Source organism: Scyliorhinus canicula, chromosome 21 (assembly GCF_902713615.1).
Source record: "Scyliorhinus canicula chromosome 21, sScyCan1.1, whole genome shotgun sequence".
In the NCBI taxonomy this organism is placed as follows: Eukaryota; Metazoa; Chordata; class Chondrichthyes; order Carcharhiniformes; family Scyliorhinidae; genus Scyliorhinus; species Scyliorhinus canicula.
This window is the reverse complement of record NC_052166.1, coordinates 3,735,996-3,761,802: the sequence shown is the minus strand read 5'-3', so window position 1 is coordinate 3,761,802 and position 25,807 is coordinate 3,735,996. Positions and strand designations below refer to the sequence as shown.

The 25,807-nt window shown below is 55.6% G+C and overlaps 1 protein-coding gene across 2 annotated transcripts in view; it reads left to right on the top strand.

Moving 5' to 3' along the window:
• The first annotated feature begins 4,110 nt into the window (after positions 1 to 4,110).
• ndnl2 (necdin-like 2) overlaps positions 4,111 to 25,807 on the top strand; it is a 41,887-nt gene continuing 20,190 nt past the window's right edge. Inside the window, exons 1-5 of one of the 2 annotated variants that reach the window (XM_038782259.1) lie at positions 4,111 to 4,252; positions 7,034 to 7,145; positions 18,464 to 18,571; positions 19,840 to 19,903; positions 24,494 to 24,573. In XM_038782259.1, coding sequence (XP_038638187.1) covers positions 7,077 to 7,145; positions 18,464 to 18,571; positions 19,840 to 19,903; positions 24,494 to 24,573 — 321 coding nt within the window. In that variant the 5' untranslated portion in view covers positions 4,111 to 4,252; positions 7,034 to 7,076. Of the gene's footprint in view, positions 4,637 to 7,033; positions 7,146 to 18,463; positions 18,572 to 19,839; positions 19,904 to 24,493; positions 24,574 to 25,807 lie in introns of both variants that reach the window. The other variant, XM_038782258.1, reaches the window with a different exon arrangement.

Sequence of the window (25,807 nt, the reverse complement as noted above, 5' to 3'; positions counted from 1 at the left end):
CAGATCTCCCCTCACAATAAATGATAACATATTAGTTAGCTTTTCCAATTACTTGCTGTACCTTCCTTGCCCCTTAACATTCATGTACAAAGCAGATTGGGACCAGTACCACTCATTTACAAATTTTTTCTTTCGGATAGAGCCGTGAAGAAGGCCTACAGTGTGTTAGCGTTTATTAACAGGGGGCTTGAGTTTAAGAGCCGCGGGGTTATGCTGCAACTGTACATGACCCTAGTGAGACCACATTTGGAGTATTGTGTGCATTTCTGGTCACCTCACTATAGGAAGGATGTGGAAGCATTGGAAAGGGTGCAAAGGAGATTTACCAGGATGCTGCCTGGTTTGGAGGGTAGGTCTTGTAAGGAAAGGTTGAGGGAGCTAGGGCTTTTCTCTTTGGAGCGGAGGAAGATGAGCGGCAACTTAATAGAGGTTTATAAGATGAGCAGCAGGGTAGCATGGTGATTAGCATAAATGCTTCACAGCTCCAGGGTCCCAGGTTCGATTCCCGGCTGGGTCACTGTCTGTGTGGAGTCTGCACGTCCTCCCCCTGTGTGCGTGGGTTTCCTCCGGGTGCTCCGGTTTCCTCCCACAGTCCAAAGATGTGCAGGTTAGGTGGATTGGCCATGCTAAATTGCCCGTAGTGTCCTAATAAAAGTAAGGTTAAGGGGGGGGGGGGGGGGTTGTTGGGTTACGGGTATAGGGTGGATACGTGGGTTTGAGTAGGGTGATCATGGCTCGGCACAACATTGAGGGCCGAAGGGCCTGTTCTGTGCTGTACTGTTCTATGATGAGGGGGACAGATAGAGTTGGACGTTCAGAGACTATTTCCTCGGATGGATGGGAGATATTCATAGAATTTACAGAATTTACAGTGCAGAAGGAGGCCATTCGGCCCATCGAGTCTGCACCGGCTCCTGGAAAGAGCACCCTACCCAAGGTTAACACCTCCACCCTATCCCCATAATCCAGTAACCCCACCCAACACTAAGGGCAATTTTGGACACTAAGGGCAATTTATCACGGCCAATCCACCTAACCCGCACATCTTTGGACTGTGGGAGGAAACCGGAGCACCCGGAGGAAACCCACGCACACACGGGGAGAACGTGCAGACTCCGCACAGACAGTGACCCAAGCCGGAATCGAACCTGGGACCCTGGAGCTGTGAAGCGATTCTGCTATCCACAATGCTACCGTGCTAGGAGGGATGTCCGAGGTAGGTTCTTTACTCAGAGAGTGGTTAGGGTGTGGAATGGACTGCCTGTTGTGATAGTGGAGTCGGACACTTTGGGAACTTTCAAGCCGTTATTGGATAGACACATGGAGCACACCAGAATGACAGGGAGTGGGATAGCTTGATCTTGGTTTCGGACAAAGCTCGGCACAACATCGAGGGCCAAAGGGCCTGTTCTGTGCTGGACTGTTCTATGTTCTGAAGACAGCAGGACAGATGGATAAGGTGGCACCGCTCCAGCGTGGGAAAACAGAACTGATATCTATGCCCCTTGCCTCCAGCTCCACCCCCCCTCATCCCGCAGCGCGGGAAACCAGAGGAAAGCCCGCGCTTTCCCACTGCCCCACCCCACCTCTTCAACGCAGCTGCCAAATAGAAGTCCCAACCCATCCACCAACCCCGTACAAACAAAAACAGAACAACCACAGACCACAACACCCCCCTTAAAACACAAAACCATAACCAACACCATCCGAAAGCAGGAAAAAAAAACAGAATAGCCAGCAACAGCATAAGCAGTGATACAAAAAACCCCTACAGTCCCCAATCCCTAGTTCGAGTCCAACTTTTCAGCCTGCACAAAGGCCCACGCCTCCTCCGGGGACTCAAAGTAGTGATGCCGGTCCTTGTAGGTGACCCACAAGCGCGCAGGCGGCAACATGCCGAATTTCACCTGCTTTCCTCGGAGCACCGCCTTCGTCCGGTTAAACCCGGCCCTCCGCTTAGCCACCTCCGCACTCCAGTCCTGGTAGATACGCACTACCGAATTCTCCCACTTGCTGCTCCTCACCTTCTTGGCCCATCGCAGAACACACTCCTGGTCACTGAACCGATGGAACCGCACCAGCACCGCCCGCAGGGGTTCATTCGCCTTAGGCCGCCTGGCCAGTACTCTGTGGGCCCCCTCCAGCTCCAGGGGCAGATGGAAGGATCCTGCCCCCACCAGCGAGTTCAGCATCACGGCCACATAGGCCGGCAGGTCCGACCCCTCCAGCCTCTCCGCGAGGCCCAGGATCCGCAAGTTCTTCCTCCTTGACCGAAACTCCATCTCCTCAAACCGATCCTGCCAGTTTTTGTGGAGTGCCTCGTGTATCCCCACCTTCCCCATGAGGGCCGAGACTTCATCCTCGCGCTCAGAGGCCTGCTGCTGCAACTCGAGTATCGCTGCACCCTGGGTTGTCTGGGTCTCCAGCAGCTTACTTGTCGTAACCTTCAGAGTCCAGAAACTCCACTTTCAGCTCCGTAAAGTAGCGCAGAAGGGCCGCCTGCTGCTCCTCCGCCCACTGCCTCCACTCCTCGGGGGCTCCACCGGCCGCCATTTTGTCCACCTTCCCCCGCTTTTCCAGGGGAGCTGCTGCCGTTTTTTTCCTCGCCCCACTCCGGGTCCGCACCATAAATCCCGGGGGGTATTACTCCAGCCACCTTTACACACCGGGAATCGTCGAATCAGCGCCGTTTGGGGCCCTTAAAAGAGCCCACAAGTCTTACGAAAGCGGGAGCTGCCGAACGTGCGGCTTAGCTCCGCATTGCCGCCACCGGAAGTCCCGGGTGTTGAGATTTCAAGGGGATTTGAGTCAAACCCTTTTAACCCAGAGGGTGGTGGGAATCTGGAACTCGCTGCCTGAAAGGGTGGGAGAGGCGGGAACCCTCACAACATTTAAGACGCATTTTAAGGAGGGGGCTCGAAATGCCACAGCGTACAAGGCTACGGACACAGTGCTGGAAAAAGGGTTTGGAATAGATAGCAAGTTGATGGGTCGCCATGGACCCAATGGGCCGAAGGGCCTCTTTCTGTGCTGTAACACTCTACAACTCAGCTCCTTGGTAAAGACAGGCAAAACGTGTTCATTCAATGCCTCGTCCAGGTTCCCCAGCCAATGAAGTTACTGTGAAAAGCCCCCAGTCACCGCATTCCGGCGTCTGTTCGGGGAGGCCGGTACGGGAATTGAACCCGCGCTGCTGGCCTTGTTCTGCATTACAAGCCGGCTGTTTAGCCCACTGTGCTAAATCAGCCCCAGGTGCCCACTTCCCGTGAAAGGGAGGGAAACCTCCTTTTCTCAGGTGGCGGAGGAGGTGCGGTGGTCATGATGTCCACTCCCCGTGAAGGGGGGACATCCTTTCGGAGATGTCGGAGGGCATGGGGGAGGGGGCACGGCAACCACTCCCTGTGAAGGGGGGGGGGATCCTCCTTTTCCAAGGTTTTGGAGTGACTGCAGAGGGCACAGCATCCATTGCCCGCGAAGAGGGGTCTTCCTGTACCAAGATGGCGGAGGTTGGACAGACGATAGAGTGCAATCCCAGTGATAGAAGGGGCCTTCCTTTACTAAGATGGCGACCAGGGACACGCCATTTGCAAAGATGGCGACCAGGTATGGTGGGCATAATGGCGGCATTGGACGGGGGGTGAAGTCTTACAACACCAGTTTAAAGTCCTACTGCTTTGTTTCCAATCACTAAACTTTCGGAGCGCAGCTCCTGTCCCGAAACAAACCTGTTGGACTTTAACCTGGTGGCGAGTAGGGGGAAAGGCCTTTACAAAGATGGCTGCGGGTGCACGTTGTCCTATTACAGTGACGGTGGGTCTCCTTTACGAAGATGGTGACCGCAATCAGCTCGAGCAAGATGGCGTCCGGTCGCGGCAGGAGGAACAAAGATGGCGACGGGCGCACGGAAGCCGGGTGACGGGTTGGGAACCCAAGATGGCGTCGGCGATCAAGCTTCGCCGAGGAGCAGGTCACCTTTACAAAGATGGGACCGGCCGCACGGTCTCACACAGGCAGCCGACGGACGACACCTTGACAAAGATGGCGGCGGGTGCCACCTACTAGGAGGAGCTCAACTTTACAAAGATGGCGGCCCCGCGCGCCGTACCGGAAGGCGGCAGCAGCGGCGGGCCTCCTGGACCAAGATGGCGGTCGGGCGCCTCGGAGGACCAACGGGGCTGCCCCGTCTCTAGGGGAAGGACGCAGGGGCGGGAGAGCGGACGGCGGCGGCGGGACAGAGAAGGTCGGAGACTCGGTGAGAGAGAGAGAGATAGACACCGGGCTGCAAACCCCTCCCAAACTACAGCAACAAAACCCAGCCGGGTGACTGGTGTCGCTGAGGGAGGGAAATCGGCCAAGCTGAGCCTGTCTGGACAGCGGAGACTGCCAAAACCCGGATCGGGAATACCGGATCACCGCGGACAACCGGATCACCGCGGGCAACCGGATCACCGCGGGCAACCAGATCACCGCGGGCAACCGGATCACCGCGGGCAACCGGATCACCGCGGGCAACCGGATCACCGCGGGCAACCGGATCACCGCGGGCAACCGGATCACCGCGGGCAACCGGATCACTGCGATAGCCCTAACCGAGGGGTTCGGGGTGGTTTATATATAGAATAACAGATACCCGGGAGTGAGTTACAGACTGGAATCTAATCGAGGGGTTCGAGATGGTTTATATATAGAATAACAGATACCCGGGAGTGAGTTACAGACTGGAATCTAATCGAGGGGTTCGAGATGGTTTATATATAGAATAACAGATACCCGGGAGTGAGTTACAGACTGGAATCTAATCGAGGGGTTTGGGGTGGTTTATATATAGAATAACAGATACCCGGGAGTGTGTTACAGACTGGAATCTAATCGAGGGGTTCGGGGTGGTTTATATATAGAATAACAGATACCCGGGAGTGAGTTACAGACTGGAATCTAATCGAGGGGTTCGGGATGGTTTATATATAGAATAACAGATACCCGGAGTGAGTTACAGACTGGAATCTAATCGAGGGATTCGGGATGGTTTATATATAGAATAACAGATACCCGGGAGTGAGTTACAGACTGGAATCTAATCGAGGGGTTCGGGGTGGTTTATATATAGAATAACAGATACCCGGGAGTGAGTTACAGACTGGAATCTAATCGAGGGGTTCAGGGTGGTTTATATATAGAATAACAGATACCCGGGAGTCAGTTACAGACTGGAATCTAATCGAGAGGTTTGATGTTTGCGATCCGCGTTTGGGCGGTGGTTTTGTCGGGGGTGCACCCTGGAAATACCGTCGGCGTCCGAACTTCAGGGTAGGATCAGCAGGATGACTTGCAGAAAGGGTGCCACGAAAAATGTTTCTGTGGCAGGGAATACGTGAGATTGTGTGGCCCTGGTGTCAAAAGCAGAACGGGCCGGTGGCGTGACAGACACCAGTGAGACTCAGTCCCCATTTCTGCAGAGAAGCTAGCAGAGACCTCCTCCAATGCTTCTCGACCCCTGCATCGCACCCACACTCTCCCTGCCTCTCTCTCCGTCCTCTCATTCAGAAGCAGCTTTTGGGAAGCCAACCGCCCGGTCTGAGAGTGTACCCCTCCCCTCGGCCCCTTTCACAGCAGCTCCCCGAGGAAAATCCTCCCAACTGTACGGGAACTGCCTTTCTCTCGCCTCCCCCCGTCTCTCCCCCCCCCCCCCCCCCCCCCCCCCGCGAGGTTGGGCCAGAATTCTCCGACCTCCCTCCAACCACGTGGAGGTTAGCGGCTCGCCTTTGGCCGGGTGATTCTCTGCTCCTGCAGCGAGTCAGCAGAAATTCCCATCGAAGCCATCCTGTGCCCCGGAGACGCCCCCACCCCGGGGGTGAAGGTGGGGTGGGTGCGAGCTTTTGGCGGGAGCCGAGAATCCCGCCGCCAGCGACCAGTCCCGGCCCACAGCGTTTTACAGCACACGGACAGGCCATTCGGCCCACCTGTGTGCCAGTTCTCGAGGGTCGAGGTTTGAAAAACACTGAATTATGGAACGGATCGGAGGTGGTGATGCCATGGGATTGTCACTCGAGTCATGCAGAGAGCCAGGGAAATAATGTTCCAGGTTTGAGTCCCACCACGGGTGTTGTGTTCTGCTTCTTCATGTAGCATAAGCTGCTTCCTTGATGCATACTGTGACAAAGGAAGGTTCAGACTTGGAGATAGGTTTAACACATTAATTGAACAGTTAACAATTCTCCCCCTTGAGTTCGACTCTCCTGTTAATCTCACTATAGTAACTCAGTCTAACTAACCAGTCTGCTCTAAGCCACGTGGTGGGTGTGATGCTTCTGATCTGCCCCTGTCCTACTCTCTAGGTGTCGCCTGTGGAAAGAGACACAGCATGTGTGCCCTGTCCTTGTATATGGGTTGTGCAATGCCCCCTTGTGGTAGTGTCACCTCTGTGTGTATCGTGAATGCCCATTGGTCGTGTCCTATCTTACTGACCTATTGGTTGAATGTCTGTGTGTCATGATGTCCCTGGTGCTCCCTCTAGTGTTTATTTAGTTGTAGTGTATCTACATTAACCCCTTGTGTATCTACAGTGATGCAAATCACTGCAACGGAATTTAAATTTAATTTTTAAAAATTGACCAGGAAACTGTTGTCATAAGAAACCAGATGGGGAGGAAATCTGCATCCTTGTGACTCCAGAACCCCCCCCCCCCCCCCACACATACACACACACACACACAGCACACAGCACGGATGGTATTAAATAACCCAGGGTGTTGCTGTGAATGAATACATGAAGAGTGAGGGTGGATAGCCAGGGGAAGAGATGGTGAATAGCTGGGGGGGAGAAGGGGTAGGGGCGGGGAAGAGAGAGGGTAAATGCACGGCAGGGAGGGACAGATGAACCCGCACAGAGAGGGTGAGGACGCAGATTCCTGGGCGGGGGGGGGGGGGGGGGGGGGGGGGGGGGGGTATAGAAATGCACGAGGTTGAGAGAAGTTGGTTGTGAAACATCGATTTTTCTTGTTCCTTTTTATGACCCGAGCCTTTCGTCCTGCAGCCTCTCTCCCTCCACTCGGAGTGCTTCTGTTCCTCCTGCCACCATGCCACGAGGACGGCAGTCCGGGGTGAACTCGAGTAGCCAGCGAGCGTTGCAGTTGAGCACGTCACAGGTAAGCAAAGGGCTGGCTGGTGTTTGCTGTACCGTCTCGCTGCTCTCCTGTGCCCGAGCCTTTATGCTACTCTTGTTTCACCCTTGATGCGCACTGTAACCAATCGCTATTTATTGATGTAGCATTTGTCAATGTACTGTGTCGATTATTGTTTTGTTTACTATGTACATACTGTGTACGTTCCCTTGGTCGCAAAAAAAATACTTTCACTGTACTTTGGTACGTGACAATAAATATCAATCAATCAGTCTATCCACTCGCAGCCACTCGCCTCATCGTCAGCTGAAGCCAGGACAGTAACGCCTCCGTTTTACATTCCTCATCATTCTTTCCAATACTGCTGTGTGCACCGCCCAGTCTATAACCCCCTCCAACCCTCACTGTAACCCCCTCCAACCCTCACTGTAACCCCCTCCAACCCTCACTGTCACTGTAACCCCCTCCAACCCTCACTATCACTGTAACCCCCTCCAACCCTCACTGTCACTGTAACCCCCTCCAACCCTCCCTGTCACTGTAACCCCCTCCAACCCTCACTATCACTGTAACCCCCTCCAACCCTCACTGTCACTGTAACCCCCTCCAACCCTCCCTATCACTGTAACCCCCTCCAACCCTCACTATCACTGTAACCCCCTCCAACCCTCACTGTCACTGTAACCCCCTCCAACCCTCACTGTCACTGTAACCCCCTCCAACCCTCCCTATCACTGTAACCCCCTCCAACCCTCACTGTCACTGTAACCCCCTCCAACCCTCACTGTCACTGTAACCCCCTCCAACCCTCCCTATCACTGTAACCCCCTCCAACCCTCACTGTCACTGTAACTCCCTCCAACCCTCACTGTCACTGTAACCCCCTCCAACCCTCACTATCACTGTAACCCCCTCCAACCCTCACTGTCACTGTAACCCCCTCCAACCCTCCCTATCACTGTAACCCCCTCCAACCCTCCCTATCACTGTAACCCCCTCCAACCCTCACTGTCACTGTAACCCCCTCCAACCCTCACTATCACTGTAACCCCCTCCAACCCTCACTATCACTGTAACCCCCTCCAACCCTCCCTATCACTGTAACCCCCTCCAACCCTCACTATCACTGTAACCCCCTCCAACCCTCACTGTCACTGTAACCCCCTCCAACCCTCCCTATCACTGTAACCCTCTCCAACCCTCACTATCACTGTAACGCCCTCCAACCCTCACTATCACTGTAACCCCCTCCAACCCTCACTATCACTGTAACCCCCTCCAACCCTCACTGTCACTGTAACCCCCTCCAACCCTCACTGTCACTGTAACCCCCTCCAACCCTCCCTATCACTGTAACCCCCTCCAACCCTCCCTATCACTGTAACCCCCTCCAACCCTCCCTATCACTGTAACCCCCTCCAACCCTCCCTATCACTGTAACCCCCTCCAACCCTCACTATCACTGTAACCCCCTCCAACCCTCCCTATCACTGTAACCCCCTCCAACCCTCACTGTCACTGTAACCCCCTCCAACCCTCACTATCACTGTAACTCCCTCCAACCCTCACTATCACTGTAACCCCCTCCAACCCTCACTATCACTGTAACCCCCTCCAACCCTCACTGTCACTGTAACCCCCTCCAACCCTCACTATCACTGTAACCCCCTCCAACCCTCCCTATCACTGTAACCCCCTCCAACCCTCCCTATCACTGTAACCCCCTCCAACCCTCACTATCACTGTAACCCCCTCCAACCCTCACTATCACTGTAACCCCCTCCAACCCTCACTATCACTGTAACCCCCTCCAACCCTCACTATCACTGTAACCCCCTCCAACCCTCACTGTCACTGTAACCCCCTCCAACCCTCCCTATCACTGTAACCCTCTCCAACCCTCACTATCACTGTAACCCCCTCCAACCCTCACTATCACTGAAACCCCCTCCAACCCTCACTATCACTGTAACCCCCTCCAACCCTCACTATCACTGTAACCCCCTCCAACCCTCACTGTCACTGTAACCCCCTCCAACCCTCACTATCACTGTAACCCCCTCCAACCCTCACTGTCACTGTAACCCCCTCCAACCCTCACTATCACTGTAACCCCCTCCAACCCTCACTGTCACTGTAACCCCCTCCAACCCTCACTGTCACTGTAACCCCCTCCAACCCTCACTATCACTGTAACCCCCTCCAACCCTCACTATCACTGTAACCCTCTCCAACCCTCCCTATCACTGTAACCCCCTCCAACCCTCCCTATCACTGTAACCCCCTCCAACCCTCCCTATCACTGTAACCCCCTCCAACCCTCCCTATCACTGTAACCCCCTCCAACCCTCACTATCACTGTAACCCCCTCCAACCCTCCCTATCACTGTAACCCCCTCCAACCCTCACTGTCACTGTAACCCCCTCCAACCCTCCCTATCACTGTAACCCCCTCCAACCCTCACTATCACTGTAACCCCCTCCAACCCTCCCTATCACTGTAACTCCCTCCAACCCTCACTGTCACTGTAACCCCCTCCAACCCTCACTGTAACCCCCTCCAACCCTCACTATCACTGTAACTCCCTCCAACGCTCACTGTCACTGTAACCCCCTCCAACCCTCACTGTAACCCCCTCCAACCCTCACTATCACTGTAATCCCCTCCAACCCTCCCTATCACTGTAACCCCCTCCAACCCTCACTGTCACTGTAACCCCCTCCAACCCTCCCTATCACTGTAACCCCCTCCAACCCTCACTGTAACCCCCTCCAACCCTCACTATCACTGTAACCCCCTCCAACCCTCACTGTAACCCCCTCCAACCCTCACTATCACTGTAACTCCCTCCAACCCTCACTGTCACTGTAACCCCCTCCAACCCTCACTGTAACCCCCTCCAACCCTCACTATCACTGTAACCCCCTCCAACCCTCCCTATCACTGTAACCCCCTCCAACCCTCCCTATCACTGTAACCCCCTCCAACCCTCACTGTCACTGTAACCCCCTCCAACCCTCCCTATCACTGTAACCCCCTCCAACCCTCACTGTCACTGTAACCCCCTCCAACCCTCACTGTCACTGTAACTCCCTCCAACCCTCACTGTCACTGTAACCCCCTCCAACCCTCACTGTCACTGTAACCCCCTCCAACCCTCCCTATCACTGTAACCCCCTCCAACCCTCACTATCACTGTAACCCCCCTCCAACCCTCACTGTCACTGTAACCCCCTCCAACCCTCACTATCACTGTAACCCCCTCCAACCCTCACTGTCACTGTAACCCCCTCCAACCCTCACTATCACTGTAACCCCCTCCAACCCTCACTGTCACTGTAACCCCCCTCCAACCCTCCCTATCACTGTACCCCCTCCAACCCTCCCTATCACTGTAACCCCCTCCAACCCTCACTGTCACTGTAACCCCCTCCAACCCTCACTGTCACTGTAACCCCCTCCAACCCTCACTGTCACTGTAACCCCCTCCAACCCTCACTATCACTGTAACCCCCTCCAACCCTCACTATCACTGTAACCCACTCCAACCCTCACTGTCACTGTAACCCCCTCCAACCCTCACTATCACTGTAACCCCCTCCAACCCTCACTCACTGTAACCCCCTCCAACCCTCACTATCACTGTAACCCCCTCCAACCCTCACTGTAACCCCCTCCAACCCTCCCTATCACTGTAACCCCCTCCAACCCTCACTGTCACTGTAACCCCCCTCCAACCCTCACTGTCACTGTAACCCCCTCCAACCCTCCCTATCACTGTAACCCCCTCCAACCCTCACTATCACTGTAACCCCCTCCAACCCTCCCTATCACTGTAACCCTCTCCAACCCTCACTATCACTGTAACCCCCTCCAACCCTCACTATCACTGTAACCCCCTCCAACCCTCACTCACTGTAACCCCCTCCAACCCTCACTATCACTGTAACCCCCTCCAACCCTCACTGTAACCCCCTCCAACCCTCCCTATCACTGTAACCCCCTCCAACCCTCACTGTCACTGTAACCCCCTCCAACCCTCACTATCACTGTAACCCCCTCCAACCCTCCCTATCACTGTAACTCCCTCCAACCCTCACTGTCACTGTAACCCCCTCCAACCCTCACTGTAACCCCCTCCAACCCTCACTATCACTGTAACTCCCTCCAACCCTCACTGTCACTGTAACCCCCTCCAACCCTCACTGTAACCCCCTCCAACCCTCACTATCACTGTAACCCCCTCCAACCCTCCCTATCACTGTAACCCCCTCCAACCCTCACTGTCACTGTAACGCCCTCCAACCCTCCCTATCACTGTAACCCCCTCCAACCCTCACTGTAACCCCCTCCAACCCTCACTATCACTGTAACCCCCTCCAACCCTCACTGTAACCCCCTCCAACCCTCACTATCACTGTAACCCCCTCCAACCCTCCCTATCACTGTAACTCCCTCCAACCCTCACTGTCACTGTAACCCCCTCCAACCCTCACTGTAACCCCCTCCAACCCTCACTATCACTGTAACCCCCTCCAACCCTCCCTATCACTGTAACCCCCTCCAACCCTCCCTATCACTGTAACCCCCTCCAACCCTCACTGTCACTGTAACCCCCTCCAACCCTCCCTATCACTGTAACCCCCTCCAACCCTCACTGTCACTGTAACCCCCTCCAACCCTCACTGTCACTGTAACTCCCTCCAACCCTCCATATCACTGTAACCCCCTCCAACCCTCCCTATCACTGTAACCCCCTCCAACCCTCACTATCACTGTAACCCCCTCCAACCCTCACTGTCACTGTAACCCCCTCCAACCCTCACTATCACTGTAACCCCCTCCAACCCTCACTGTCACTGTAACCCCCTCCAACCCTCACTGTCACTGTAACCCCCTCCAACCCTCACTGTCACTGTAACCCCCTCCAACCCTCCCTATCACTGTAACCCCCTCCAACCCTCACTGTCACTGTAACCCCCTCCAACCTTCCCTATCACTGTAACCCCCTCCAACCCTCCCTATCACTGTACCCCCTCCAACCCTCCCTATCACTGTAACCCCCTCCAACCCTCACTGTCACTGTAACCCCCTCCAACCCTCACTGTCACTGTAACCCCCTCCAACCCTCACTGTCACTGTAACCCCCTCCAACCCTCACTATCACTGTAACCCCCTCCAACCCTCACTATCACTGTAACTCCCTCCAACCCTCACTATCACTGTAACCCCCTCCAACCCTCCCTATCACTGTAACCCCCTCCAACCCTCACTGTCACTGTAACCCCCTCCAACCCTCACTATCACTGTAACTCCCTCCAACCCTCACTATCACTGTAACCCCCTCCAACCCTCACTCACTGTAACCCCCTCCAACCCTCACTATCACTGTAACCCCCTCCAACCCTCACTGTAACCCCCTCCAACCCTCCCTATCACTGTAACCCCCTCCAACCCTCACTATCACTGTAACCCCCTCCAACCCTCCCTATCACTGTAACCCTCTCCAACCCTCACTATCACTGTAACCCCCTCCAACCCTCACTATCACTGTAACCCCCTCCAACCCTCACTGTCACTGTAACCCCTCCAACCCTCCCTATCACTGTAACCCCCTCCAACCCTCACTATCACTGTAACCCCCTCCAACCCTCCCTATCACTGTAACCCTCTCCAACCCTCACTATCACTGTAACCCCCTCCAACCCCTCACTATCACTGTAACCCCCTCCAACCCTCACTCACTGTAACCCCCTCCAACCCTCACTATCACTGTAACCCCCTCCAACCCTCACTGTAACCCCCTCCAACCCTCCCTATCACTGTAACCCCCTCCAACCCTCACTGTCACTGTAACCCCCTCCAACCCTCACTGTAACCCCCTCCAACCCTCCCTATCACTGTAACCCTCTCCAACCCTCACTATCACTGTAACCCCCTCCAACCCTCACTATCACTGTAACCCCCTCCAACCCTCACTGTCACTGCAACCCCCTCCAACCCTCACTATCACTGTAACCCCCTCCAACCCTCACTGTCACTGTAACCCCCTCCAACCCTCACTGTCACTGTAACCCCCTCCAACCCTCCCTATCACTGTAACTCCCTCCAACCCTCACTATCACTGTAACCCCCTCCAACCCTCCCTATCACTGTAACCCCCTCCAACCCTCCCTATCACTGTAACCCCCTCCAACCCTCCCTATCACTGTAACCCCCTCCAACCCTCACTATCACTGTAACCCCCTCCAACCCTCACTGTCACTGTAACCCCCTCCAACCCTCACTATCACTGTAACCCCCTCCAACCCTCACTATCACTGTAACCCCCTCCAACCCTCACTGTCACTGTAACCCCCTCCAACCCTCACTATCACTGTAACCCCCTCCAACCCTCACTGTCACTGTAACCCCCTCCAACCCTCACTGTCACTGTAACCCCCTCCAACCCTCACTGTCACTGTAACTCCTTCCAGCCCCTACAACCCTCACTATCTCTAACTCCCTCCATCACCCTACAACCCTCCCTATCACTGTAACCCCCTCCAACCCTCCCCATCACTGTAACCCCCTCCAACCCTCACTGTCACTGTAACTCCTTCCAGCCCCTACAACCCTCACTATCTCTAACTCCCTCCATCACCCTACAACCCTCCCTATCACTGTAACCCCCTCCAACCCTCCCCATCACTGTAACCCCCTCCAACCCTCCCTATCACTGTAACCCCCTCCAACCCTCACTATCACTGTAACCCCCTCCAACCCTCACTGTCACTGTAACCCCCTCCAACCCTCACTATCACTGTAACCCCCTCCAACCCTCACTATCACTGTAACCCCCTCCAACCCTCACTGTCACTGTAACCCCCTCCAACCCTCACTATCACTGTAACCCCCTCCAACCCTCACTGTCACTGTAACCCCCTCCAACCCTCACTGTCACTGTAACCCCCTCCAACCCTCACTGTCACTGTAACTCCTTCCAGCCCCTACAACCCTCACTATCTCTAACTCCCTCCATCACCCTACAACCCTCCCTATCACTGTAACCCCCTCCAACCCTCCCCATCACTGTAACCCCCTCCAACTCTCACTATCTCTGTAACTCCTTCCAGCCCCTACAACCCTCCCTATATCTGTAACCCCCCCCCAGAACTCTCACTATCTCTGCAACTCCTTTTGGCCCCTACAACCCTCACTATCTCTGTAACTCCCTCCATCTCCCTACAACCCTCCCTAACTCTGTAACCACCTCCAGCCCCAACAACCCTCCCTATCTCTTAACCCCCTCCAGCCCCTACAATCCACCCTCTGTAACCCCCTCCAGTCCCTACAACCCTCCCTATCTCTGTAACCTCCAGTCCCTACAACCCTCCCTATCTCTGTAACCCCCTCCAGCCCCTACAACCCTCCCTACCTCTGTAACCTCTTCCAGCCCCTACAACCCTCCCTATCTCTGTAACCTCCTCCAGCCCCTACAACTCTCCCTATCTCTGTAACCCCCTTCCACCCCTCCAACCCCCACTATCTCTGTAACCTCCTCCATCTCCCGACAACCCTCCCTCTCTCTGTAACCCCCAGAACCCTCCCTATCTTTGTAACCACCCCCCCAGTCCCCTACATTCCTCCCTAAATCTGTAACCTCCTCCAGCCACTACAATCCTCCCATTTGCACTGTCAAAGGGTCAGTACTGAGGGAGTGCCGCACTGTGGGTCAGTGCTGAGGGAGCGCGCCACTGTTGGAGGGTCAGTACTGAGGGATCACCGCACTGTCGGGCTAGTGCTGAGGGAGCACTGAACTGTTGGAGGGTCAGTGCTGAGGGAGCTCCGCACTGTCGGAGGGTCAATGCTGAGGGAGCTCCACACTGTCGGAGGGTCAGTGGTGTGGGAGTGCCACACTGTCAGAGGGTCAGTACTGAGGGAGTGCCGCACTGTCGGAGGCTCAGTGCTGAGGGAGTGCCCCACTTCTGTAGGGTCAGTGGTGTGGGAGTGCCACGCTGTCAGAGCGTCAGTGCTGAGGGAGTGCTGCACTGTGGGAGGGACAATGCTGAGGGAGTGCCCCAGTGTCGGAGGGTCAGTGCTGAGGGAGTGCTGCACTGTGGGAGGGTCAATGCTGAGGGAGTGCCGCACTGTCAGAGGGTCACTGCTGAGGGAGCGCCGCACTGTCGGAGGCTCAGTGCTGAGGGAGCGCCGCACTGTCGGAGGGTCAGTGCTGAGGGAGAGCCGCACTGTCGGAGGGTCAGTGCTGAGTGAGCGCTGCACTGTGGGAGGGTCAGTGCTGAGGGAGCTCCGCACTGTCGGAGGGTCAATGCTGAGGGAGCTCCACACTGTCGGAGGGTCAGTGGTGTGGGAGTGCCACACTGTCAGAGGGTCAGTACTGAGGGAGTGCCGCACTGTCGGAGGCTCAGTGCTGAGGGAGTGCCCCACTTCTGTAGGGTCAGTGGTGTGGGAGTGCCACGCTGTCAGAGCGTCAGTGCTGAGGGAGTGCCCCAGTGTCGGAGGGTCAGTGCTGAGGGAGTGCTGCACTGTGGGAGGGTCAATGCTGAGGGAGTGCCCCACTGTCGGAGCCTCAGTGCTGAGGGAGCGCCGCACTGTCGGAGGGTCAGTGCTGAGGGAGCGCCGCACTGTCAGAGGGTCAGTGCCGAGGGAGCGCCGCACTGTCGGAGGGTCAGTGCTGAGGGAGAGCCGCACTGTCGGAGGGTCAGTGCTGAGGGAGCGCCGCACTGTGGGAGGGTCAGTGCTGAGGGGGCGCTGCACTGTCGGAGGGTCAGTGCTGAGGGAGCGCCGCACTGTGGGAGGGTCAGTGCTGAGGGAGCCCCGCACTGTGGGAGGGTCAGTGCTGAGGGAGCCCCGCACTGTGGGAGGGTCAGTGCTGAGGGAGCGCCGCACTGTCGGAGGGTCAGTGCTGAGGGAGCGCCGCACTGTCGGAGGGTCAGTGCTGAGGGAGCGCCGCACTGTCGGAGGGTCAGTGCTGAGGGAGCGCCGCACTGTCGGAGGGTCAGTGCTGAGGGAGCGCCGCACTGTCGGAGGGTCAGTGCTGAGGGGGCGCTGCACTGTCGGAGGGTCAGTGCTGAGGGAGCGCCGCACTGTGGGAGGGTCAGTGCTGAGGGAGTGCTGCACTGTCGGAGGGTCAGGGCTGAGGGAGCCCCGCACTGTCGGAGGGTCAGTGCTGAGGGAGCGCCGCACTGTCGGAGGGTCAGTGCTGAGGGAGCGCCGCACTGTCAGAGGGTCAGTGCCGAGGGAGCGCTGCACTGTCGGAGGGTCAGTGCTGAGGGAGTGCCGCACTGTCAGAGGGTCAGTACTGAGGGAGCGCCGCACTGTCGGAGGTCAGTACTGAGGGAGCGCCGCACTGTGGGAGGGTCAGTGCTGAGGGAGCGCCGCACTGTCGGAGGGTCAGTGCTGAGGGAGCGCCGCACTGTCGGAGGGTCAGTGCTGAGGGAGCGCCGCACTGTCGGAGGGTCAGTGCTGAGGGAGCGCCGCACTGTCGGAGGGTCAGTGCTGAGGGAGCGCCGCACTGTCGGAGGGTCAGTGCTGAGGGAGCGCCGCACTGTCGGAGGGTCAGTGCTGAGGGAGCGCCGCACTGTCGGAGGGTCAGTGCTGAGGGAGCGCCGCACTGTCGGACATGTAAATCTGCAGTACTAGTGACATTATGACATTGCCTTTTGCGAGATCTTGCTGTGTCCGCCGCCTGTCCTCCATGTCGGCAGTGACCACTGCGTGAGCCGTGCCTCACGGTCTGCGTGAGACGTGCCTCACGGTCTGCGTGAGCCGTGCCTCACGGTCTGCGTGAGACGCGCCTCACGGTCTGAGTGAGACGTGCCTCACGGTCTGCGTGAGACGTGCCTCATGGTCTGCGTGGAAGTTTGAGGTTTTCCGAGGTGGCGAAATGTGGGAACCTTTCCTCACTGTGGTGTTGCCAGAGCCTCAGGGAAGCAGCCACGTTGGAATCTGTTGTTCTTGGTGCTCTCCGCCGCTGGCGAGAGTTCCTCACCACGTTTCTGGGTCAATGGCAGTTAAATTGATGACGATCGATAGTTCCGATTATCCGACAGTTCAATCAGTGTTGTCGCATGCAGGCACTGCCGTGACCCTCAGTCTGTTCACTGTTCAGCAGTCACTCCCTGTTAATGGTATCTTACTGAAGGGAAAGTCTTCACTGTCCGATACGATCATGGGCTTCTTTCCCCTTTGAGGGGGAGAGCTGACTGTTTTTGGTTTAACCTGGGGATCGCCTACCTCAGGCGAGGGGCAAGGTTGAGTAGGCGGGGACTGCATGACTAACCTCGGCGGGAATTTAACCCACATCTGTTGGCCTTGATGTGGATCACAAACCTGCCGTTGAACCAATTGAGCTAAACCAGCCTTCCCCCCACCCCCCAAAGTTTCCTTCATAGATGTGCTTATTGCTGTTGTCATGTGAGAGTACCTTTAAGAGATGGGTGTTTATAAATGGGTGTGTATATAAATATCTGTAGTGAGAGTACCTTTAAGAAATGAGTGTTTACTACTGCAGTGGTGTCAGAGAGTGCGTGGAGCTTGGCTGTCTGTCAGCTTTTTACTTTTGTTTTAGGCTGTTTGCTGCAGGGTGTGTTTTAGTTTGTTTTCTGTGTTGGAGCTGAAGCCAGACAGAGCAGGTGTACTGTTGATCTCTCTGCCATCAAAAGACTATCTCTTGATCATTTGGTAAATTCAGAATTATAAATGTTTTCAGTAGTGAATGTAAACCTGATGCGCTTCTGGTAAAAGGTGTTTTCAGTCGTATGGATGTTAAAAAGGAAAGCTTACGGATTACTTAGTGTTGTATTCTAAGGGGGTTGTATTTGAATTGATGATTGCTAAGATGTTCACTGTATGTTTTGCTTATTGTTTTGCTTTTAAAAAATACTTTTCCATTTCTGCTGTCCCACACCTGTAGAGTGGGCCGTGTGCTCCCCATACCACAATCTAGTAAAAGTTGTGGGTCAGGTGAACTCCATGATGCACTTTGGGGTTCTCTAAACCCTGGCCCATAACACTGTGTCCCGAGAGTTAACATTTCGGGGCCAGTACGAAGAGTGTTGAAGCGTGAGCTCCAGCTCCCTCCGGCGGATGCCGTACGGGTCCACTGCTGACCGTCGCATTGGCTCACCTTTGTGGATGAGTGCATCGTTGCCCGGGGGGATGCCGTGTACCGGGCTTGGCGGGGAGAGGGGTGGTCTGCTGATGGAGGAGGTTGCCAGTCCGTCCCCTGCAGGAAGCCCTGCGCTCGTGTGAAAAGGTGTGGTTATCTGCACGCACCCTGTCGCCAACCCCACCCTTGCCCTCCATCTGAAATCAAGCTGACTCTTGCCCCCTTTTCCAGAACGATGACGACTCTGATATGGACGAGGGGGGCCCCTCGCAGACTGCCAGAGGCTCGCAGGCCCAACGCAACCTGGATAAGCTCACTCCCGCTGCTGTCGACAGGAAGGTAGGCAACTGTTCCCCGTTCCCCCCCGTCCCCCCCAGCCCTTCCCTCCCTCCCCACTGCTCGACAGACCATTCAGCCCCTCCTGTTGCACAGGAAGAAGGGGAGTCCATTCAGCTCCTCTCCAGCCTATTACACAGGAACAGGAGGAGGCCCATTCAGCCCCTCTCGAGTCTATTATACAGGAACAGGAGGAGGCCTATTCAGCCCCTCTAAAGGAACAGGAGGAGGCCCATTCAGCTCCTCTCGAGCCTGTTACACAGAAACAGGAGGAGGCCCATTCAGCTCCTCTCGAGCCTGTTACACAGGAACAGGAGGAGGCCCATTCAGCCCCTCTTGAGTCTGTTATACAGGAACAGGAGGCCATTCAGCCCCTCCAGCCTGTTACACAGGAACAGGAGGAGGCCCATTCAGCCCCTATCGAGCCTGTTACACAGGAACAGGAGGAGGCCCATTCAGCCCCTCTCGAGCCTGTTACACAGGAACAGGAGGAGGCCCATTCAGCCCCTCTCGAGCCTGTTACACAGGAACAGGAGGAGGCCTATTCAGCCCCTCTAGAGGAACAGGAGGAGGCCCATTCAGCTCCTCTCGAGCCTGTTACACAGGAACAGGAGGAGGCCCCATTCAGCCCCTCTCGAGCCTGTTAGACAGGAACAGGAGGAGGCCCATTCAGCCCCTCTCGAGCCTGTTACACAGGAACAGGAGGAGGCCCATTCAGCCCCTCGACCATGCTCTATCATCACATCAGATCAAGGTTGATCTGTAGTTGAACTCAATCTACCTGCCACAGTTCCGTAATCCTTAATCCCCCTTACTCAGCAGTAATCTGGGCCCTTCTGCCCTCGGTGACGCCCTGTGAGGCCAATATGGCTTTCCTGAGATTCAGGGCCCAGGATTGGAAACCGTTCTTCCCATCTGCGCAATTAGTCTCTCAGTGACCCTCTGCGAGGCCGATCTAGCCTTCCTGAGGCACAGGGCTCCGCTCCAGAGAATCTCTACAGTGCAGAGGGAGGCCACCGAAGAGCACCCTGCACGGACCCACTCCCCCGCCCTATCCCTGCAATCCCAGCTGGGGGCAATTTATCACGGCCAATCCACCTAACCGGCACATCTTTGGACTGCGGGAGGAAACCGGAGCACCCGGAGGAATCCCACGCGGACACGGGGAGGACGTGCAGACTCCACACCCGAGGTCTCCCCATTGCAATCTGCTTTCCCCCTCCAGGTTTTGAGGGTGGGGCTAATGGGCTCTCTCGCTTCATGTTCCCCAGGTGAGCGAGGTGGTCCAGTACATCCTGATTATGGAACAGAGGAAGATCCCAGTCAAACGGAAAGGTGAGTGAGTTGGGCGCGAACCGGCCACCAGACAGCGGGAGGTGGAACAAACTGCTGCGCGCGTTTTTCTTCTGCCCACTGGCCAAGATTGTGGCCTTGTGTTCCGCTGGGGGGGGGGGGGGGGGCAGGTGGGGTTTGTCAAAGGTAAGTAGTAGACAGCCAACGTTAGAAGGCTCTTGAATGTCATCACGATGCCCTTAGAGAGAGGTGGAGGTGGCGGCCGCAATGGACGCGAAGAAGGCCTTCGACCAGGTGGAGTGGAAGTATTGGTGGGAGGCCGTGGGGCGGTTTGGGTTTGGGCAGGGCTCTGTAGACTGGGTCCGGTTGCTGTACCAGGGCACCGGTGACGAGTGTGCGGAGAAACCGGGTGAGTTTGGACTATAGACTGCAGCGGGGGACAAGGCGGGGATGTCCACTCTCCCCACTGTTGTTTGCCTTGGCTAGAGAGCCATTGGCGATGGCGCTGAGAGTGTCAGAGGACTGGAAGGGGTTAATCCCGGACGGAGGGGGGGGGGGGGGGGGGGGGGGGGGTGGAGCACAGGGTCTCGTGGTAAGCGGACGACTTACTCCTGTCTATTTCAGACCCGTTAAGGGGAATGGGAGAGATTATCGGGGAATTTGCCGGTTCTCGGTGGTATAAAGAGTGAGGTCTTTGTGATCCAGGCGAGGGGACAGGAGAGGAGACTGGGGGGGATGTTGTTTAGAGTGGTGGGAGGGGGTTTTCGGTACCAGGGTATCCAGGCGGCACAGGGATGGGAGCCGTTACATAAATTAAATCTGGCCCGGCTAGTGGAGCAAATGAAGGGAGGACGTTCAGAGGTGGGACAAGCTCCTGTTGTCACTGGCGGGGACGGGACAAACCGTAAAGATGACGGTTTTCCCGAGAGTTTTGCTTGTTTTCCAGTGTCTACCTATTTCTACCCCAAAGGCCTTTTATTTACGCAGGTCAATGCGGTGATCTCTGAGTCTGTTTGGGCGGGTAGAACCCCGAGAGTAAGGAAGGTGCTGTTGGAGCGGAGCCTTGGCTGGGGAGAGGGAGGTCGGCCCTACCGAACTTCAGGAATTCCAACTGGGTGGCAAATATAGCCATTATCAGGAAGTGGATAGTGGGGGAGGGGTCGGTTTGGGAGCGGCTGGGCGGGGATCTTGCAAGGGGCACAAGTTTAAGAGCACTGGTAACGGCACCTCTGCCGTTCTCGCCAGCCCCGGTACTCCACAAGCCCGGTGGTGGTGGCGGCTCTGGGAGTTTGGGGCAGTGGAGGAAGCAGGTGGGAGTGGAGGGAGCGTCGGTGTGGCTCCAATTTGGGGTAATCACCGGTTTGTCCCGGGGAGGATGGATGGGGGGTTTCGGAAGTGGCAGAGAGCAGGGATTGAGAGGCTGGGGGATCTGTTTATCGATGGGATCTTTCCTTGTTTGGAGGATTTGGAGGAGTGGTTCGAATTGCTGGGAGGGAATGGGTTTGGCTATCTGCAGGTGAGGGATTTTGCCGGGAGGGAATGGGTTTGGCTGTCTGCAGGTGAGGGATTTTGCCGGGAGGGAATGGGTTTGGCTATCTGCAGGTGAGGGACTTTGCCGCGAGGGAATGGGTTTGGCTATCTGCAGGTGAGGGACTTTGCCGCGAGGGAATGGGTTTGGCTATCTGCAGGTGAGGGACTTTGCCGCGAGGGAATGGGTTTGGCTATCTGCAGGTGAGGGATTTTGCCGGGAGGGAATGGGTTTGGCTATCTGCAGGTGAGGGACTTTGCCGCGAGGGAATGGGTTTGGCTATCTGCAGGTGAGGGATTTTGCCGGGAGGGAATGGGTTTGGCTATCTGCAGGTGAGGGATTTTGCCGGGAGGGAATGGGTTTGGCTATCTGCAGGTGAGGGACTTTGCCGGGAGGGAATGGGTTTGGCAATCTGCAGGTGAGGGATTTTGCCGGGAGGGAATGGGTTTGGCTATCTGCAGGTGAGGGACTTTGCCGGGAGGGAATGGGTTTGGCTATCTGCAGGTGAGGGATTTTGCCGGGAGGGAATGGGTTTGGCTATCTGCAGGTGAGGGATTTTGTGCGAAAGCCGGTTTCGACCTTTCCACTTCTACCTCCACAGGGGATACAGGACAAGGTAGCTTCTAGCGTGGGGGTGGGGAGGGGAAGGTATCGGAAATCTATAAAGAACTTATGGAGTGGGCGGGAACCCAGATAGGGGAGGTGAAGCGTAAATGGGAAGCTGAGCTGGGAAAGGAGTTAGAGGCGGGTCTGTGGGAGGATGGTCTGAGCAGAGTCAACACATCCTGATCATGTACCAGGCCCAGCCTGATACAATACAAGATGGTACACCATGACGGTGGCCCGGATGAGCAGGTTTAACGGGGTAGAGGACAGTTGTGTGAGGTGTGCAGGAGGGCCAGCAAATCATGCAGGGATTTGCCGATGTCATGCCCACGTTACTAAAACGAGGGTGGCGCCGAGTCCAGAGGTGGCGATTTTCGGAGTGTCGGAAAACCCAGGGGGGGGGCGAGAGAGGCTGACGTTTTGGCCTTTGCCTCCTTGGTATCCCCGGAAAAGGATATTACCAGCGTGGAGGGTCTCGAAGCCCCCGAAATCGGGGGTCTGGGTTAGCGACGTGGGATGGGTTTCTCAGCCTTGAGAAGATTCAGTTCGCCCTGAGAGAATCAACGTTAGAGTTCGTCCGGAGGTGGCAGCCGTTTATCGACTACTTCGGGGAAAACTAAAGTGTCAGCGGGGGGGGGGGGGGGGGGTTAGGGGAGAGGGGGAGTTTACCTCAGTTTAATTCAGTTTAGGCAGGTTCAGCGAGGGGGGATGGAGGGACTCGGGGCTTGTGTGTGTCAGCTATGTTAGAAGGGTAGGGTTGTTGGATGGCGGGGTGTCACGCACTGAATTATGTTTACATCTGTACTTGTATCTTTTGATGTTATAAAACCACAAATGCCTGAACAAAATGTTTGTTTAAAAAAAAATGTTTTTCTTCTGCCTCAGTCCGGCATGACTGTTAGACACAGAGTAAAGCTCACTCTACACTGTCCCCATCAATCACTCCCAGGACAGGTACAGCACGGGGTTAGATACAGAGTAAAGCTCCCTCTGCACTGTCCCCATCAAACACTCCCAGGACAGGTACAGCACGGGGTTAGATACAGAGTAAAGCTGCCTCTACACTGTCCCCATCAAACACTCCCAGGACAGGTACAGCACGGGGTTAGATACAGAGTAAAGCTCCCTCTACACTGTCCCCATCAAACACTCCCAGGACAGGTACAGCCCGGGGTTAGATACAGAGTAAAGCTCCCTCTACACTGTCCCCATCAAACACTCCCAGGACAGCTACAGCACAGAGTTAGATACAGAGTAAAGCTCCCTCTACACTGTCCCCATCAAACACTCCCAGGACAGGTACAGCATGGGTTAGATACAGAGTAAAGCTCCCTCTACACTGTCCCCATCAAACACTCCCAGGACAGGTACAGCATGGGGTTAGATACAGAGTAAAGCTCCCTCTACACTGTCCCCATCAAACACTCCCAGGACAGGTACAGCACGGGGTTAGATACAGAGTAAAGCTCCCTCTACACTGTCCCCATCAAACACTCCCAGGACAGGTACAGCATGGGGTTAGATACAGAGTAAAGCTCCCTCTACACTGTCCCCATCAAACACTCCCAGGACAGGTACAGCACGGAGTTAGATACAGAGTAAAGCTCCCTCTACACTGTCCCCATCAAACACTCCCAGGACAGGTACAGCACGGGGTTAGATACAGAGTAAAGCTCCCTCTACACTGTCCCCATCAAACACTCCCAGGACAGGTACAACACGGGGTTAGATACAGAGTAAAGCTCCCTCTACACTGTCCCCATCAAACACTCCCAGGACAGGTACAGCACGGGGTTAGATACAGAGTAAAGCTCCCTCTACACTGTCCCCATCAAACACTCCCAGGACAGGTACAGCATGGAGTTAGATACAAAGAGTAAAGCTCCCTCTACACTGTCCCCATCAAACACTCCCAGGACAGGTACAGCACGGGGTTAGATACAGAGTAAAGCTCCCTCTACACTGTCCCCATCAAACACTCCCAGGACAGGTACAGCATGGGGTAAAACTCCCTATACAAAGTCCTCGATCAGGTCACCCCCTCAGTCTTCTCTGCTCCAGCGAAAAGAACCCAGCCTATCCAACCTCTCTTCATAACATCCCAGGCAACATCCTGGTGAATCTCCTCTGCACCCCCTCCAGTGCAATCAGATGCTTCCTATAATGTGGCGACCAGAATTGCACTCAGTACTCCACCTATGGCCTCACCAACGTTCTGCACAACTCCAACATGACCTCCCTACCTTTGTGACTCGATTGTTAAAGACAAGTGTCCCATATCCGTACTTCACCAACCCTATCAGCCTGTCCTTGCGCCTTCAGAGAGCTATGGACAAACACTCCAGGGTCCATTTGTCAATCCTCTGTCCGTGCGAAGACGTCACCCCTGAAGCCACGAGCACTTGTGTGTCGACCGATCGTGTGGCACCTTCTCTAAATCCAGGCGAACTGCCTCGACCGCCTGAACCTCTCTCACTCTTGGATTCTGTCTCCTGCAGATATTATCAAGCACGTCCTTAAGGACTACAGATCGAGATACGTGGAGATCCTGAAACGCACCACCAAGACCTTTCACCAGGTTAGTGTAGTGTCCAGCACTGACTACCAACCCCAGGACTGGCTGCTCGTTCCCCATGGCTACTTTGGCTTGTCTTTCTGTGCCACATCCCGACCACCCCTCAATGGTCTCCACACGAGTGTCGGTCATTGACCCCTCCACCCCCAGCCACATAAGGAGATATTACAGATGTGTGATCAAAAGCTCGGTCAAAGTGGCCGGTTTTAAGGAGTAACTGAAAGAACTAGTGAGCTGGGTCACTGTCCGTGTGGAGTTTGAACATTCTCCCCGTGTTTGCGTGGGTTTCACCCCCATAACCCAAAGATGTGCAGGCTAGGTGGATTGGCCGCGCTAAATTGCCCCTTAATTGGAAAAAATTAATTGGGTACTCTAAATTTATTTTTAAATAAAGGAGTGAGAGAGAGCGGGTGACAGAGAGTGAGGTGGAGAGGTTTGGGGGCAATTCCAGAGTTTAGGGCTCCCCAGGCAGCTGAAGGCACGGCCGCCAATGGTCGAGCGATGGGAATGGGGGGGAAGCTCGAGGGGCCGGAATTGGAGGAGCGCAGAGATCTCGGAGGGTTGGAGGAGGTTGCAGGGATAGGGAGGGTTATAGGGGCTGTAGGTTACAGAGATAGGGAGGGTTGTAGGGGCTGGAGGAGGTTACAGAGATAGGGAGGGTTGTAGGGGCTGGAGGTGGTTACAGAGATAGGGAGGGTTGTAGGGGCTGGAGGAGGTTACAGAGATAGGGAGGGTGTAGGGGCTGGAGGAGGTTACAGAGATAGGGAGGTTTGTAGGGGCTGGAGGAGGTTACAGAGATAGGGAGGGTTGTAGGGGCTGGAGGAGGTTACAGAGATACGGAGGGTTGTAGGGGCTGGAGGAGGTTACAGAGATAGGGAGGGTTGTAGGGGCTGGAGGAGATTACAGTTAGGGAGGGTTGTAGGGACTGGAGGAGGTTACAGAGATAGTGAGGGTTGTAGGGGCTGGAGGAGGTTACAGAGATAGTGAGGGTTGTAGGGGCTGGAGGAGGTTACAGAGATAGGGAGGGTTGTAGGGGCTGGAGGAGGTTACAGAGATAGGGAGGGTTGTAGGGGCTGGAGGAGGTTACAGAGATAGTGAGGGTTGTAGGGGCTGGAGGAGGTTACAGAGATAGGGAGGGTTGTAGGGGCTGGAGGAAGTTACAGAGAAAGGGTTATAGGGGTTGTCTCGTTCGCTCTCTGTCTCGTTCACTCTCTCGGTCTCGCTCGCTCTCTCAATC